Source organism: Scyliorhinus canicula, chromosome 16 (genome assembly GCF_902713615.1).
Source record: "Scyliorhinus canicula chromosome 16, sScyCan1.1, whole genome shotgun sequence".
Taxonomy (NCBI): domain Eukaryota; kingdom Metazoa; phylum Chordata; class Chondrichthyes; order Carcharhiniformes; family Scyliorhinidae; genus Scyliorhinus; species Scyliorhinus canicula.
The window spans coordinates 81,897,981-81,914,800 of NC_052161.1; the positions used below are offsets into that span (position 1 = coordinate 81,897,981).

At 44.7% G+C, this 16,820-nt stretch overlaps 1 protein-coding gene across 3 annotated transcripts in view; it reads right to left on the bottom strand.

The window, feature by feature from the left end:
* ccar1 (cell division cycle and apoptosis regulator 1) overlaps window positions 1-16,820 on the bottom strand; it is a 345,705-nt gene that overhangs the window by 164,630 nt on the left and 164,255 nt on the right. For all 3 annotated transcript variants that reach the window (XM_038773488.1, XM_038773487.1, XM_038773489.1), the window contains 2 exons: window positions 12,248-12,425; window positions 520-649 (listed from right to left, as the gene is read on the bottom strand). In XM_038773488.1, coding sequence (XP_038629416.1) covers window positions 520-649; window positions 12,248-12,425 — 308 coding nt within the window. The remainder of the gene's footprint in view (window positions 1-519; window positions 650-12,247; window positions 12,426-16,820) is intronic.

The following is a 16,820-nucleotide window of genomic DNA, read 5'->3' on the forward strand; positions in this document are numbered from 1 at the left end:
GACAAAGTTATGTATGTTTCTAGAACCAACCTCTTCATTCACCTGAGGAAGGAGCTGTGCTCCAAAAGCTAATGATTCGAAACAAACCTGTTTAACTTTAACCTGTTGTAAGACTTCTTACTCTACAAGAGGTTGGTTAACTCTAAAAAATTCTAGGAGGCACTGTGGCACAGTCGTTAGCACTGCTGTCTCACAGCACTGAGGAGCCAGGTTCAATCCCGGCACCGGGTCACTGTGCATGCGGGGTTTGAACATTCTCCCCATGTCTGCGTGTCTCACCCCCACAACCCAAAAAGATGCGCAGGGTAGGTGAATTGACCATGCTAAATTGCCCCTTAATTGAAAAAAAAAGAACTGGGTACTCTAAATTGATTAAAGAAAACTGTGGAAAATTCTGCACCCGAAGTATCTATTACCAATTCACCACATCATTTTTTTAAAAATCTAGACAAATGGGAGATCTGGTAGTTGGGTGATGATGAGCAGTATGATTTGGGTGTGATTTTATCCCAGCAGTACCTTCGATCATCTTTCCTGGTTAACGTTATTTCCAGTCGCTCATTCCGGGTCATGAATCTCGATGGTGGCTCAATCCGCCTAACAGCTTGTGGCTGTGGAATGACTCGTACAGGAGGCTGCAACAACCCAGCTGAAACAGGAACACAAGTAGCGTACCATTACAAGATGACAAAATATCAAAATGTAAGCAAGGGTCAGAGCAATCGTCTTCAATACAAATTCAATGGTATGAAACACTGTTTTAAGCTGCGCTCACTCTGACAGGTTTCGCACTTGGAATGTTTGCACTGTATAAGGTATGAGATGTCAGATCTGGACAGAGTCAGACTTCTACATCACAGAAAGAGGCACTTTGGCCCATCGTGTCTGCACCAGTCATCAAGAACCAGCCTACTTTAATTGCATTTTCCAGTACTCGGCCTGTAGCCTTGTATGCTTATGGCGTTTCAAGTTGTCATGTGAGAGTACCTTAAAGAAATGGGTGTTTATAAAATAGCTGTGGTGGATGTACCTTTATGAAATGAGTGTTTATCAGTGATGTCAGAGTGTGGGTGGAGCTGGGCTGTCTGTCTGCTTTTACTTTCGCTTTGGGCTGTCTGCTACAGAGTATGTTTTAGTTCCGTTTTGACAGCTGGATAGCAGCAGTCACAGTAAGTATTATTACAATACAATGCAGATGGAGTCAGACTGATAACATTCTACTTAAACAGAGGTCCAGGCAGCCATTATCCCTCCAGGATAACTCTATACCTTTTCATAGAATTTACAGTGCAGAAGGAGGCCATTCGGCCCATCGAGTCTGCACCGGCTCCTGGAAAGAGCACCCTACCCACGGTTAACACCTCCACCCTATCCCCATAACCCAGTAACCCCACCCAACACTAAGGGACACTAAGGGCAATTGATCATTGCCAATCACGGTAGCATGGTGGTTAGCATAAATGCTTCACAGCTCCAGGGTCCCAGGTTCGATTCCCGGCTGGGTCACTGTCTGTGCGGAGTCTGCACGTCCTCCCCGTGTGTGCGTGGGTTTTCTCCGGGTGCTCCGGTTTCCTCCCACAGTCCAAAGATGTGCGGGTTAGGTGGATTGGCCATGCTAAATTGCCCGTAGTGTCCTAATAAAGTAAGGTTGGGGGGGGGTGTTGGGTTACAGGTGTAGGGTGGATACGTAGGTTTGAGTAGGGTGATCATGGCTCGGCACAACATCGAGGGCCGAAGGGCCTGTTCTGTGCTGTTCTATGTTCTAATCCACCTAACCTGCACATCTTTGGACTATGGGAGGAAACCGGAGCAGCCGGAGGAAATCCACGCACACACGGGGAGGATGTGCAGACTCCGCACAGACAGTGACCCAAGCCGGAATCGAAACTGGGACCCTGGAGCTGTGAAGCGATTGTGCTATCCACAATGCTACCGTGCTGCCCTAAGTCATAGAAGGCTTTTACCTAACTACTCGCTATCCTTATTTCATACTTTCATATTTCCACTCTAACTCAAAGTCTGCGCAAGCTATTTTTGCTTTGAGCAAGAAACCATTACTGTATTTTGAAAGTTAAATCTATTTGTAAACTACTAAGTCGATTATATGAGGCTAGAGGAAATTGCTGAGGCCTTGACGGAAACCTTTGGATCCTCACCTGTCTTCAGGTGATGTCCCGGAGGACTGCAGAATAGCCAATGTTCTTCCTTTGTTTAAGAAGGGTGGCAAGGATAATCCAGGGAACAAAGGCCGGTGAGCCTTACGTCAGTGGTAGGGAAATTACTGGAGAGAATTCTTCGAGACAGGATCTGCTTCTATTTGGAAGCAAATGGACGTATTAGCAAGAGGCAGCACGGTTTTGTGAAGGGGAGGTTGTGTCTCACTAACTTGATAAGAGTTTTTCGAAGAGGTCGCAAAGATGACTGATGCAGGTAGGGGAGTGGGTGTTGTCTATATGGACTTCAGTAAGGCCTTTGACAAGGTCCCTCATGGTAGACTGTTACAAAAGGTGAAGTCACACAGGATCAGGGGTGAGCTGGCAAGATGGATACAGAACTGGCTAGGTCATAGAAGGCAGAGTAGCAATGGAAGGGTGCTTTTCTAATTGGAGGCCTGTGACTAGTGGTGTTCTGCAGGGATCAGTGCTGGGACCTATGCTGTTCATAGTATATATAAATGATTTGGAGGAAAATGTAACTGGTCTGATTAGTAAGTTTGCAGACGACACAAAGGTTGGTGGAATTGCGGATAGCGATGAGAACTGTCAGAGGATACAGCAGGATTTAGATCGTTTGGAGACTTGGGCAGAGAGATGGCAGATGGAGTTTAATCCGGACAAATGTGAGGTAATACATTTTGGAAGGTCTAATGCAGGTAGGGAATATACAGTGAATGGTGGAACCCTCAAGAGTATTCAAAGTCAGAGAGATCTTGGTGTACAGGTCCACAGGTCACTGAAAGGGGCAACACAGGTGGAGAAGGTAGTCAAGGAAGCATACAGCATGCTTGCCTTCATTGGCCGGGGCACTGAGTATAAGAATTGGCAAGTTATGTTTCAGCTGTATAGAACCTTAGTTAGGCCACACTTGGAGTATAGTGTTCAATTCTGGTCGCCACACTATCAGAAGGATGTGGAGGCTTTAGAGAGGGTGCAGAACAGATTTACCAGGATGATGCCTGGTATGGCGAGCATTAGCTATGAGGAGCAGTTGAGTAAACTCGGTTTGTTCTCACTGGACCGACGGAGGTTGAGGAGCAACATGATAGAGGTCTACAAAATTATGAGTAGCATGGACAAGAGTGGATAGTCAGAGGCTTTTTCCCAGGGTAGAGGGGTCAATTACTAGGGGGCATAGGTTTAAGGTGCTGGGGGCAAGGTTTAGAGGAGATGTACGAGGCAAGTTTTTTTTATACAGAGGGTAGTGGGTGCCTGGAACTCACTGCCGGAGGAGGTGGTGGAAGCAGGAACGATAGTGACATCTTGACAAATACATGAATAGGATGGGAATAGAGGGATACGGACCCAGGAAGTGTAGAAGATTTTAGTTTAGACGGATAGCATGGTCAGCACAGGCTTGGAGGGCCGAAGGGCCTGTTCCTGTGCTGTACTTTTCTTTGTTCTTTGTTTGTATATCTCTTAAAGTCTTCTGCTGGCAAGGGCTTTAGTGAAAACATTTGATTTGTAACTACAAGATCTTAATTACAATAGTACACAGCAAGTATTAGTCTCTCTCTCTGCAATCTAAAGTCTGTCTCCAGATCCTTTGGTGATTTAAAAATACCTGTTTCTGTAGAGAAGTTAAACCTGATGTATGTTTTTTTTGTCTTATGGGTGTTGCAAGGAAAGATTAAGAGTTACCTATAGAGTGCTGTATTCTTTGGGGGAAGTATTTGAGTTGATAGTTGTTAAGATGTTTACTGTGGGTTTATAAAGTATTAACTGGTTTCATAAATAAACATTTTGAGATTTAAAAGTACCGTAGATCTCTGTTGCATCACACCTGTAAAGTAGGCCAGTGTGTTCCCCATAATCACAATCTATTAAAAGTTGTGGGTCAGGTGAACTCCATGATACACTTTGGAGTTCTCTCAACCCTGGCCCATAACAAAGTGCTCATCTAAATGCTTCTTAAATGGGCCAGGTCTCTGTTGGGTTGGCCTTCCAGCCTCTGGTTCGGTGATTGGTGGAAACCTTGGAAGATTGCTCTCCGTTTCAGATCCTATCTCATCCTTGATGTCTACTTTCTTCGTGCGCCAGTGCAGTGAAGTTTATCCTGACGTGTGCGTCGTTCTCAGTTGTTATCCTGCACTTCATTCGCTGATAATCATGTTATCTATTGGTGGCAAGTTATTTGTTTGTAAGGAAGTAAATATTTTGTGTCTGATATTTGTCTAAAGAACAAAACAGCACAGCAACAGGCCCTTGCACAGTCACCTGCACAGACCATGGTACCTACCTGAACTAAAATTGTGTGCACTTACGGAGTTCACATCCTTCCATACCCACCCTATTCATATATTTGTCTAACCTGCACCTTTGGTTACCCTGATGTAATAAGGCTTTATCATGTTAAGCTGAATATTGATGTTGGGGTTTGTGCAGTTTCTTCTCTGTGGGGGGGGGGGGGGGGGGGGGGGGGGGGGGGGTGTAGAGAGGAAATGTGTGGATGGTAATGTTAGATTTGTTCTCATAACGTTTGAGGAAAGTCCCCCATAGTTGGAGCCCTTTTCTTCTTCCGTCCCAGTCGGACCGTGCATTATATACCATACAGGTAAGGGTTTTTTGGACTTTCCGTTAGGAAGTAGTCTGCTGTTTCTCCTGGTGTGGCTCTCCCCCTGCTTTCAGAGCTTGAGTGACGCCGGATTGAAAATTTGATGATAGGTGGTGTTGAGTCAAATGGCCCCTCCCAAGAGGTTTTCTTCTTCTTCCGTTTGGCCGTGAGGTATTAGTCTAGTTGTCGATATGTATTGGATTGTATGGGGGGGGGGGGAGGAGAGAGGTGAAGTGACCTGTGTGGGATCGAACTGTCTTACCTTTGTGGTCAGTATCCTGTTGCTCCTTGGATGAGGGTACCTCCCTTAGAGGTGTCGTAGGGGAGTCTGATGTGGGTACATTCACATCCAGGAAAGAGAAGATCGGGGAAGGGTCCAAAGGTTGGATCCAGAAATTATCCGTATTTTGTTTTTGTCTTGAGAGTTGGAAGCGGCCCACTTAGCGGTTGGTTCGTCGACTCTCATCGAGACATAATATCTGTGGAGGGGTTTAGGGGCCCAAGGCGTTAGTTCTGACAGTTCTACTTCTTCATTCTTCTGAATTTGAGGGGTTTTAGGTGTGTTGCTTCTACTTCTCTCTTTGCATTCGTGTTTTGAGGACTGGCTGTGGTGGTGTGGATGGTGAGCCTCGGTGTCATGGACACACAGATACAGATCTACATTGGCTTTTGGGTGGCCTAATCCTCTCTTCTTTTTGTGGTCATAGTTGTGTGCGAGTGGAGTTGCCTTCTCTACTGAAGGGAACCAGCTAATTCTGATAGGTAAAAGGGTCATTGATTTAGCCATTTTCATGTAATACTAAAGCCCAGTTTGAAATCCATTTTAAAATGGATTTCACCATAAGACTTCAAGCATAACTTTAGATTACAAAAACACATAGCTTGCAGTAACAAAAGCACAGAATTTGAAACATCTACAGACTAGCTAGATGCTCATGCAACATTTTTACTGAAAAGTTAAATTTACATTATAAACTGTCCATTGTTCTAATGAACAGACTTGCAAAAGTTCAAATTAGTTTCATTACCACAATCTGATCAAGGTCAGAATAAGCACATGAATCTACCATTGTTCAGAATATGAACAGTATAGCAGTCAGCAGAAAAACCAGCAGAAACCAGAGCTGATTAAAAGTATAACTCACATTCCAACACAGGACAAGCATCTAAAATGCAACATATCTACAGCTATGTTGCATATTGATGATTGTCAACTGACCATCCAACCAAATGCATTTGAGACTCATCCAAGCCAATCAGCACATTTCAGGGGTAGGGACAGGTGGAGTCAGACTGATAACATTCCACTTAAACATAGAGGTCCGGGCAGCCATTATCCATCCAGGATCACTCTATACCTTTTACCTAACTATTCGCTATCCTTATTTCGTACTTTCATATTTCCACTCTAACTCTTAAAGTCTGCACAATCTATTTTTGCTTTGAGCAAGAAACCATTACTGTATTTTGAAAGTTAAATCTATTTGTAAACTACTAAGTCGATGATATCTCTTAAAGCAGGGGTGGGCAAACTACGGCCCGCGGGCCGCATGCGGCCCGCCAAAGGTCTTTATGCGGCCCACCAAGATCAAGTCATAAAAAAAAGATTTTTTTTTTAATATATTTTTTATAAGGTTAATTGGGGGGGGGGTTACTGGTATAGGGTGGATACATTGATTTGAGTAGGGTGATCATGGCTCAGCACAACATCGAGGGCCGAAGGGCCTGTTCTGTGCTGTACTGTTCTATGTTCTATATGAGGCGCCCAGAATCATAACCGGGTGAAGCGCCATTTTTGAAAAGTAGAGAAAAAGAGGGCTAAAGGCAGGATGCCGCCGGGGGAAGCGCTGAGGTATATGCCGCACGTTAATTGGTTACAACCGGGACTATTAATTAATATACTATGCGGCCCTTTAAAATTGTGAATTTCTGAATGTGGCCCTTGCACGGAAAAGTTTGCCCACCCCTGTCTTAAAGTCTTCTGCTGGCAAGGGCATTGGATTTGTAACTACAAGATCTCAAACTCTCAATTATAATCAATGGACACAATAAAAGATTTCATTTTGCACCCGAGACGTACAACTTAAATTTCTACTTAGTTCAAAGTGTATACGAGACTACACTTAAATCGCATGGTAGATGTCAACATCCACCCAGGACACTGCCCAGTCTGGGGGTCGCTCCGACAGCCCTCCCATTTTGGGAGTGGGTTTCCCCCCTGTTTTACAATTGGGACCATTTATATTTGTTTTAATTCTTGACTCTATGATATCCTGCTGTCCTTCTGGAGGGCAGTACTGGTGCTGGTGGTCTGGTATCTAGAACAAACAAAGAACAAAGAAAATTACAGCACAGGAACAGGCCCTTCGGCCCTCCCAGCCTGCGTCGATCAAGATCCTTTATCTAAACCTGTCGCCTATTTTCCAAGGATCTACGTCCCTCTGTTCCCCGCCAGTTCATAGATCTGTCTAGATGCATCTTAAATTATGCTATCATGCCCGCCTCTACCACCTCCGCTGGTAAAGCTTTCCAGGCACCCGCCACCCTCTGCGTAAAAAACATTCCACGCACATCTCCCTTAAACTTTCCCCCTCTCACCTTGAAATCGTGACCCCCTTGTAATTGACACCCCCACTTTTGGAAAAAGCTTGTTGCTATCCACCCTGTCCATATCTCTCAATTTTGTGGACCTCAATCAGGTCCCCCCTCAACCTCCGTCTTTCCAATGAAAACAATCCTAATCTACTCAACCTTTCTTCATAGCTAGCAGCCTCCATACCGGGCAACATCCTCGTGAACCTCCTCTGCACCCTCTCCAAAGCATCCACATCCTTCTGGTAATGTGGCGACCAGAACTGCACGCAGTATTCCAAATGTGGCCTAACCAAAGTCCGATACAACTGTAACATGACCTGCCGACTCTTGTACTCAATACCCCGTCCGATGAAGGCAAGCATGCTGTATGCCTTCTTGACCACTCTATTCACCTGTGTTGCCACCTTCAGGGTACAATGGACCTGAACTCCCGATCTCTCTGTACATCAGTTTTCCCCAGGACCCTTCCATTGACCATATAGTCCACTCTTGAATTTGATCTTCCAAAATGCATCACCTCGCATTTGCCTGGATTGAACTCCATCTGCCATTTCTCTGCCCAATTCTCCAATGTATCTATATTTTGCTGTATTCTCTGACAGTCCTCCTCGCTATCTGCAACTCCACCAATCTTAGTATCATCTGCTTTACTTTGATCTGGGTGAGATCATCAAAATTCAGACTCTTGCTTAACTTAGGGTCACCTATGGAAAAAGTGAGTATTAAGGTGCCCATACCCCTCGGTCTTCCTTTTTTTGTAATTTCACCACCTGATAGGTGTAAGATGGCTGCCCCTTCAGATGTGGATCTGGAGAAGAGTTTAAAAATGTGTTATTTGATTTCCCCTTGCACTGGGGCTCTCAGTTTATTGTTTTCTTCCTGTCATTCATTTTGTAGCTATGGGGTAGGCATGGCCTGTAGCCTGTTTGGGTGCAGACAGATTATTTATCCGTGGACGATTTACGACATACTGGGCGAGTGCGGGGTTAATTCCAGCCTCACAGACTCCCGAAGTCCAACAGAAGTGAATCAACTAATAATGTGTATTTTCCGGAAATCTTCAACGCTTGATTGTTCCAATGAGTTACAGGCACCACGTTTTATAAGTAAGAAGTCTTACAACACCAGGTTAAAGTCCAACAGGTTTGTTTCAAATCACTAGCTTTCGGAGCACTGCTCCTTCCTCAGGTGAAAAGGTAAGCAAAACATTAACAAACTGTTTATTTATAACTAGAGTAAAATATGAGCATAAAATATGTAATGAAAATAACAGAACATGTGTCTAAATATTCCTAAATCCCCTTCCCACCCTCCACCCAGAAGACTGACATGCGATAGGAATAGATAAAGAATTAGATAATGGGAGTTGCAGGTAAAGGTTGGAGATGAATCTTCCCTATTGAGGTTGAGGGCTCTGTAGGAGCCAGTGTTCCCAGACCTGTCTTTTGTTCCTTTTTAATCTTATTATTGTCACAAGTAGGCTTACATTAACACTGCAATGAAGGCACTGTGAAATTCCCCTCATCGCCACACTCCGGCGCATGTTCAGGTACGTAGAGGGAGAATTTGGAATGTCCATTTCACCTGACAAGCACATCTTTCGGGACTTGTGGAAGGAATCCACAGCACCTGGACGAAACCCAAGTAAACAGGGGGAGAACATGCACTCCACACAGACCCAAGCAGGAATCGAACCTGGGACCCTGTGTAGCCATCTGGGATGGCCACTTCCAACTAGGTACAGAGCAACTCACAAGGACTGATGGGCAAAAAGGACAAGCCAAGAATCAGGCAGGCTCAGAGCCTGAAATGCATATTTGTCAGCAAAGTCCAGACGGCATCGAAACTCCGTCCCATTAGCATGTTAATCAGGCCGATTAGCAGGTGATGGCCCATCTCCCCCAACACAAACGACTGGTACTCCAGCAACCGGGACAGTCCCAGATATTTCGGCGGCACTCTGTCCAAGGGAAACACGAACAACGGGGTCAATGACCGCTTGGGACACGCCCAGCCATCCAAATCCCCACCTACATATTGGTTAAGGAATCGAACGGAGTGATCAGGGATCATACAATTAGAAAGGCCCAAATCAAAGAACTGCCCAAAAGAGCACGAAAGCCCCCCCCCCCCCCCCCCCCCCCCCCCAAGTATAAAGCAAGAGTTCGCCATATGCTCGCTCTCTTTTGGCCTTGGTACCTCGGTCACGGCCATCGCCAACTGCAGCAACACCAGAAGCAAGTTTGAGTTCAAAGCCCACTACCAGACGGATGAGCCCAGCTGAGCAGCAGTTACCACTTTGAACCCAAGAGATCCAGAATTGAACAGCGGCCACTGTTTCCTGACCCGAACCGGGTGCCCGGAGTTAAGTACAGGTTGTCTTAGTAATAGGTGTAGTTGACTAGTAGTGTTTATGTTGCATGATTGATTGTATGTAAATAAAGTACCCCTGACCTTGAACTAACTGCTGTTTGGCTCTTTGATCGATAGCCAGTTGAAACTTGTGTTGGTATCATTCGATACCTGGCGACTCTAAGCATTCGGACATAGACAATATAGAAAGGAGGCTAACCCACTGATTGCCCTAATTAGAACAGAGCCACAGAAAAGGCCAAGCAGCAGAGACAAATCAACAACACCTGGCGCTGTGAATCAACAGTGCTAGCCACTGTGCGACCGTGCTGTTCCTGATTATGTAATGATTATTTTGTGCTGTAGCTGCTGTCTATTGATACCTAGAGCCACCTTTCTAACCTTGTTTGATGCAGCTTTTTGCAAAAAAATTGAAAATCCTCGACATTTACAAAAGCAGAATTCTGCAGATGTTGAAATCTGAAATAGAACCAGAACATGTTGGAAAAGGTCATGTTGGGCAACATTTTTGGTGAGAGAAACAGAGTTAACAATTCAGATCAATTCCCTTCTCTTCCCTATCAACAGATGCCTGACCAGCTGAGTATTTCCAGCATTTCCTGTTTTTATTAAAATTGGGGCGGCATGGTGGCACATTGGTTAGCATTGCTGCCTTAAAGCCCTAGGCACCCAGGTGACTGGCTGCATGGATGGAGTTTGTACTTTCTCATCGTGTCTGCATGGGTTCGTGCTCCAGTTTCCTCCCACAGTCCAAAGATGTGCAGGTTAGGTGGATTGGCCCAACCTAAATTGCTAAATTGCCCAAAAGGTTCGGTCAGGTTTCTTGGAAAGGGTGGATACAGAGATATGTAGACGATAGGAGCAAGAGGCGGCTTTATGACCCTTCGAGCCTGCTCCACCATTCATCACGATCATGGCTGATCATCCAACTCAATAGCCTAATCCTGCTTTCTCCCCATAGCCTTTGATCCCATTCTCCCCACGTGCTATATCAAGCCGCCTCTTGAATATATTCAAAGTTTTAACATCAACTACTTCCTGTGATAATTAATTCCACAGGCTCACCACTCTTTGTGGGAAGAAATGTCTCCTTACCTCTGTCCGAAATGGTTTACCCTGAATTCTCAGACTGTGACAGCTGGCTCTGGACACACCCATCATAGCATTTACAGCGCAGAAGGAGGCCATTTGGCCCATCGAGTCTGCACCGGTTCTTGGAAAGAGCACCCTACCCAACCCCATACCTCCACCCTATCCCCATAACCCCACCCAACACTACGGGCAATTTGGACCCTAAGGGCAATTTAGCATGGCCAATCCACCTAACTGGCACATTTTTGGACTGTGATAGGAAACTGGAGGACCCGGAGGAAACCCACGCACACATGGGGAGAACGTGCAGACTCCACACAGGCAGTGACCCAAGTCAGGATTCGAAGCTGGGATCCTGGAGCTGTGGAGCATTTGTGCTAACCACTATGCTACCGTGCTGCTCATTGGTAACATCTTCCCTGCATCTACCCTATCTAGTCCTGTTAGAATTTTAAAAGTCTCTATGAGATTCCCCCCTCATTCTTCTGAATTCCAGCGAGAACAATCCCAATCTTGTCAATCTCTCCTCATATGACAGTCCCGCCATCCCTGGAATCAGTCTGGTAAACCTTCGCTGCACTCCCTCGCAAGAACATCCTTCCTCAGAGAAGGAGACCAAAACTGCACACAATACTCCAGGTGTGGCCTCACCAAGGCACTGTACAATTGCAGCAACACATCCCTGCTTCTATACTCGAAACCTCTTGCAATGAAGGCCAACATACCATTAGCCTTCTTTACCGCCTGCTGCACTTGCATGCTTACCCTCAGCGAATGGTGCACAAAGACACCCAGGCCCCGCTGCACACTCCCCTCTCCCAATTTACAACCATTCAGGTAATAATCTGCTTCCTATTTTTGCTTCCAAAATGAATAACCTCACACTTATTCAAATTATACTGCATTTGCCATTGGTTTGCCCACTCGCCCAACCTGCCCAGATCTTGCTGTAGGATGCGTGGCCTTAAGTAGGGTGCTCTTTCCAAGGGCCGGTGCAGGCTTGATGTTCCAAATTGCCTCCTTCTGCACTGTTAATTCTATGGTTCTAGGAATGATCGTAACAAGGGCATGCTCTTGTTGATGGCTCAACGTCTTGACAGAATGGTTGCTCAGCCCCAACAAGGTATACATTATGTTAAACAAAAATTTATGTTTATGGTAAAATTAATTTTTTATTCGGAAACATTACTTGTATTGTGCTGAAGGAAATCTATGGAAACGAACATGGGGGACAAAATGGTTGAGAACGTCAGTCATCGGGGATTCGTCCTTAAAAAGCCTAAAGACCTTCATTGTAGGTTTAGATTGAAGAGAACTCAAATGAAGACGTAGATGGTAATTTATGCTTAATTTACAGTGGTGAGAATGTGTCATCTACCACAGTTAGTAACATGAATGCAGATCTTGAGTGACTTACGTTTCTGCTGTGGCTGCTGCAGTAAAGGTTGAGGCTGTGCTGACAGCAATGGATTGAGGGGAGCAGCTGCCATGGATGTCTGCAAGAGAGACTGGGGCTGAGGTGGGACACCATATGGCTGCTGTGAGAGAGGCTGCATAACAGTTGGAGGTGTCTTGATTAGTGGTTGAGTCTGACTCTAGAAAATCAAAAGAAAAATAGTTGAGTGCCCTTCAACAGAGAGAAAATAATCAACCGCACAAATCAACACACCATTTAAAAAAAATAATGTAATTTGTTCTTTGTATATATATGCATGGTCAATGAACTAGCTTTCTAACTGTATTCAGTGTTTTAAATCAGACAGCTTTATTTCTGTCTCTCTTAGAGTGAAGAGGATGTCCCACAGGTTTCTATTTCAGGCCCCGCTCTTTCTCTATTGATACAAACAATTTGGTTCAAGCAATGGGGAGCTTTTTCATCCTTATCAATGCAGGGCAGACAATGGTGCAGTGGTAATGTCACTAGACTAGTAATCCAGAGATAAATTCCGGGACGTGGGTTCAAATCCCACCATGGCAGCTAAATTTGGCTAATAAAACTGGAATATAAAACGGTTCTAAAAACCCATCTGGTTGATTAATGTCCCTTTAAGGCAGTGTTTTTTTATCACCGACCCATTTTTCCAAAATGACCACCGCTTGCAACACATGTCACATTCACAATAAATTCGCCATAGTTACTATTAGAAAAGTCGTACTAATTGTTCGAACTTGTGTGTTATTACAGTACTGGGCTAATGGTAAGATTCTTGGTAGTGTGGATGAGCAGAGATCTCAGTGTCCATGTACATAGATCCCTGAAAGTTGCCACCCAGGTTGAGAGGGTTGTTAGGAAGGCGTGCGGTGTGTTAGCTTTTATTGGAAGAGGGATTGAGTTTCGGAGCCATGAGGTCATGTTGCAGCTGTACAAAATTCTGGTGCGGCCGCATTTGGAGTATTGCACGCAATTCTGGTCGCTGCATTATAGGAAGGATGTGGAAGCATTGGAAAGGGTGCAGAGGAGATTTACCAGAATGTTGCCTGGTATGGAGGGAAGATCTTATGAGGGAAGGCTGAGGAACTTGAGGCTGTTTCCGTTAGAGAGAAGGTTAAGAGGTGCCTAAATTGAGGCATACAAGATGATCAGAGGATTAGATAGGGTGGACAGTGAGAGCCTTTTTCCTCGGATGGTGATGTCTAGCATGAGGGGAGATAGCTTTAAATTGAGGAGAGATAGATATAGGTAGGTTCTTTACTCCAACAGTAGTAAGGGCGTTGAATGCCCTGCCTGTAACAGTAGTGGACTCGCCAACACTAAGGGCATTCAAATGGTCATTGGATAGACATATCGACGATAAGGGAATAGTCTAGATGGGCTTTAAAGTGGTTTCACGGCGCAACATCGAGGGCCGAAGGGCCTGTACTGCGCTGTAATGTTCTATGTATTGTTAAAAGTGATAAATTGTGCTGCTGTTTCACCTTAAAGGACAGATCTATCCTAACACCTTGCTAAAAGGTGTAGCTCTGGGTATTTTATACCTTCACACCCATTGTTAGCATTTGGAGAATTGCATGCTGGAAAGATTAACTTGTTGAATGTTACACAGCTTGAACAACGTCATGTTCAGTCATACAAAACCTAACTTTTTTTTTACAAATTTAGAGTACCCAATTCATTTTTTCCAATTAAGGGGCAATTTAGCATGGCCAATCCACCTAGCCTGCACATCTTTGGGTTGTGGGGGCGAAACCCACGCAAACATGGGGAGAATGTGCAAATGTGCAAACTCCACACAGACAGTGACCCAGAGCCGGGATCGAACCTGAGACCTCAGCGTCGTGAGGCAGCAAAGCTAACCCACTGTGCCATCGTGATGCCTATTCAAAACCAAACATGACCTTGGATAGGAATCTGAACTTAAACATCCACTTCAGAAACAGGGGCTAAGTGCTGAATTAAAAACACGGTCAGACAGAATGTCACTGGATGCCTGTCAGTACCGTCTCCCAGGTAAATATGACTGAAAACATTGTTTAAAAAAAAACAATGCCTGAGCACATCTCAGCTGACCAATACGCAAAATGTGCAGACACATTCCACTCCATACACCTGGAACATTTTACTGGCTCCTGTATACATGCGTTTATTCGCCAGCTAATGCCATCCTTGGCGGCCAATTGAAGATCCAATAAAGCTAAAAGCAAAAGTCCTTGCGACATTGGAACCAATTCAGCTGATGGAAGTCCATGTAGCCACACATCAGAGACGGATGCTTGGGGACGAGTACCTGGGAAGAGGGGTGGATAGTGGCGGGGGAGGTGATGAAAAATAGAAGTGTTCTTGAAGGACAAAAGTCCAGTGTGGAGAGACAATTCGAGAGTGGAAATACTTTGTAGGAGTGTAGGAGGCTATACGCCTGGGTCAACTGAATGATAATGATAATGAGAATGTTAGTGACACACTGAACTCAAGAAATAATACAGATCCCGACGCTGAACACAGTGGCAGGAAATGCCACTTTTACAGGTCACTGACTGAAAACTGCCTCAACTACACTGGCCCATGAGGCGACAAAGTCCATGGCACAAGCTTCTACATCAGCCTCATGTGGTCACACACTGTATTGCAGTGAGAATTTACCTAGATAGAAAATGGTCAGGCAATCTTTGGGGATCATTTTTGGTGACCTTTTAGTGACCCATTCTACATCATCCCACGATCCATTCGCAGGTCACAACCCCCACTTTGAAAATCACTGCTTTAAGGAAAGAAGTCTGCCATCTGGCCGACATGTGACTCGGCTGGCACGGCAACACAGTGGTTAGCACAGTAGCTTCACAGCTCCAAGGTTTGATTCCCGGCTTGGGTCACTGTCTATGGAGTCTGCACGATCTCCCCGTGTCTGTGTGGATTTTCTCCGGGTGCTCTGGTTTCCTCCCCCAGTCCAAATATATAAATATATATTCTTGAAAACAATGTATTGGCCTCAACTACTTCCTGTGGTATAGGTTCATCACTCTCTGGGTGAAGAAATTTTTCATCTCTATCCTAAATCGTCTACCTCGTATCTTCAGACTGTGACCCCCTGGTTCTGGACACATCCACCATTTGGAACATCCTTCTTGCAACTACACTGTCTAATCCTGTTCGAATATTATCGGTTTCTATGAGATCCGCCTCATTCTCATGAACCCCAGCGAATACAATCCTAAACAATTCAATCTCTCCTCGTAAGTCAATCCCGCCATCCCAGGAATCAGTCCGGTAAACCTTTGCTGCACTCCCTCCAATGCAAAAACATCCACACTCAGACAAGGATACCAAAACTGCACACAATATTCCAGGTGTGACCTCACCAAGGCCCGATATAATTGCAGCAAGACATTCCTGCTCCTGTACTCAAATCTTCTTGCAATGAAGGGCAGCACACAATTTGCCTTCTTATGCCACCTGCTGCACCTGTATGCTCACCTTCAGTGACTAGCGTACGAGGAAACCCAGGTCTCGTTGCACATTCCCATCTCCTAATTTATGACCATTACGATAAGTCTGCCTTCTTGCTTTTGCTACCAAAGTGGATAAACTCGTATTTATCCAAATTATACTGCATCTGCCACTCATTCAACCTGTCCAAATCACACTGAAGGATCTCTGCATCCTCCTCACAGCTCTTACCCAATTTGGTATTATTGCAAATTGCGAGATATTATGTTTTGTTCCCTCGTCTAAATTATTAATATATATCGTGAATAGCTGGGGTTCCAGCACTGATCCCTATGGTGCCCCACTGGTCAATGCCTTCCAATTTGAAAAAGACCCATTAATTCCTACTCTTTGTTCTCTCTCTGCAAACCAGTTTTCTATCCATCTCAATACACTATCCCTAATAACACTGCCCGCAATAAGTCCTGCTTTGCTCACTCTTCTTGATGGACCATAGTTCAGATGTCTATCCGGCCTGTTTTTGATTTGGTGACCTCATGAATGAAATGGCTTCAAAAACCGCTTTTGGGATGATAGCTGTCCTCTACCACTCTGCAATTAGATGCGTGAGTTGTTCCCCCTTTCGCAATAATTACTGTGATCTGTACTCCCTAGTTAACTGGCCCTCATTTCACACAAGTTACCAACTCCACTGGCTTGTGTTAATATATTGAACTTTGCTGGGGAAAACACCGTCGTATTTCAAAAGTTTGTTACATTTCAGTGTCTCTGATAATCTTAAGTCTTATGACTTGATCAAATTGGTTACCTCAAAAGTCTTTGATTGTAATTAATTCTAGTTTGCAGCTGCCAAAGATTGGATCCAATTTTAGTACCATGCCAAACGTATTGCCGAACGGTCAAGGCTCAGTTGGCTGATATTTGTACGCTAAACTGTTTACTACCAATTTATACTTTTTTTAAAGTGTTTAAATTAATTGATTTGTTGTGTAATTTCTGTTACTATCGTGTTAGCCTTTTGGTCAGGTAAATGAGAATTGGTTCTCAGTTGACTCACCTGGTTAAACGCATATACATGTGCCTAATTCTCCCGATGAGGGCTAGTCTC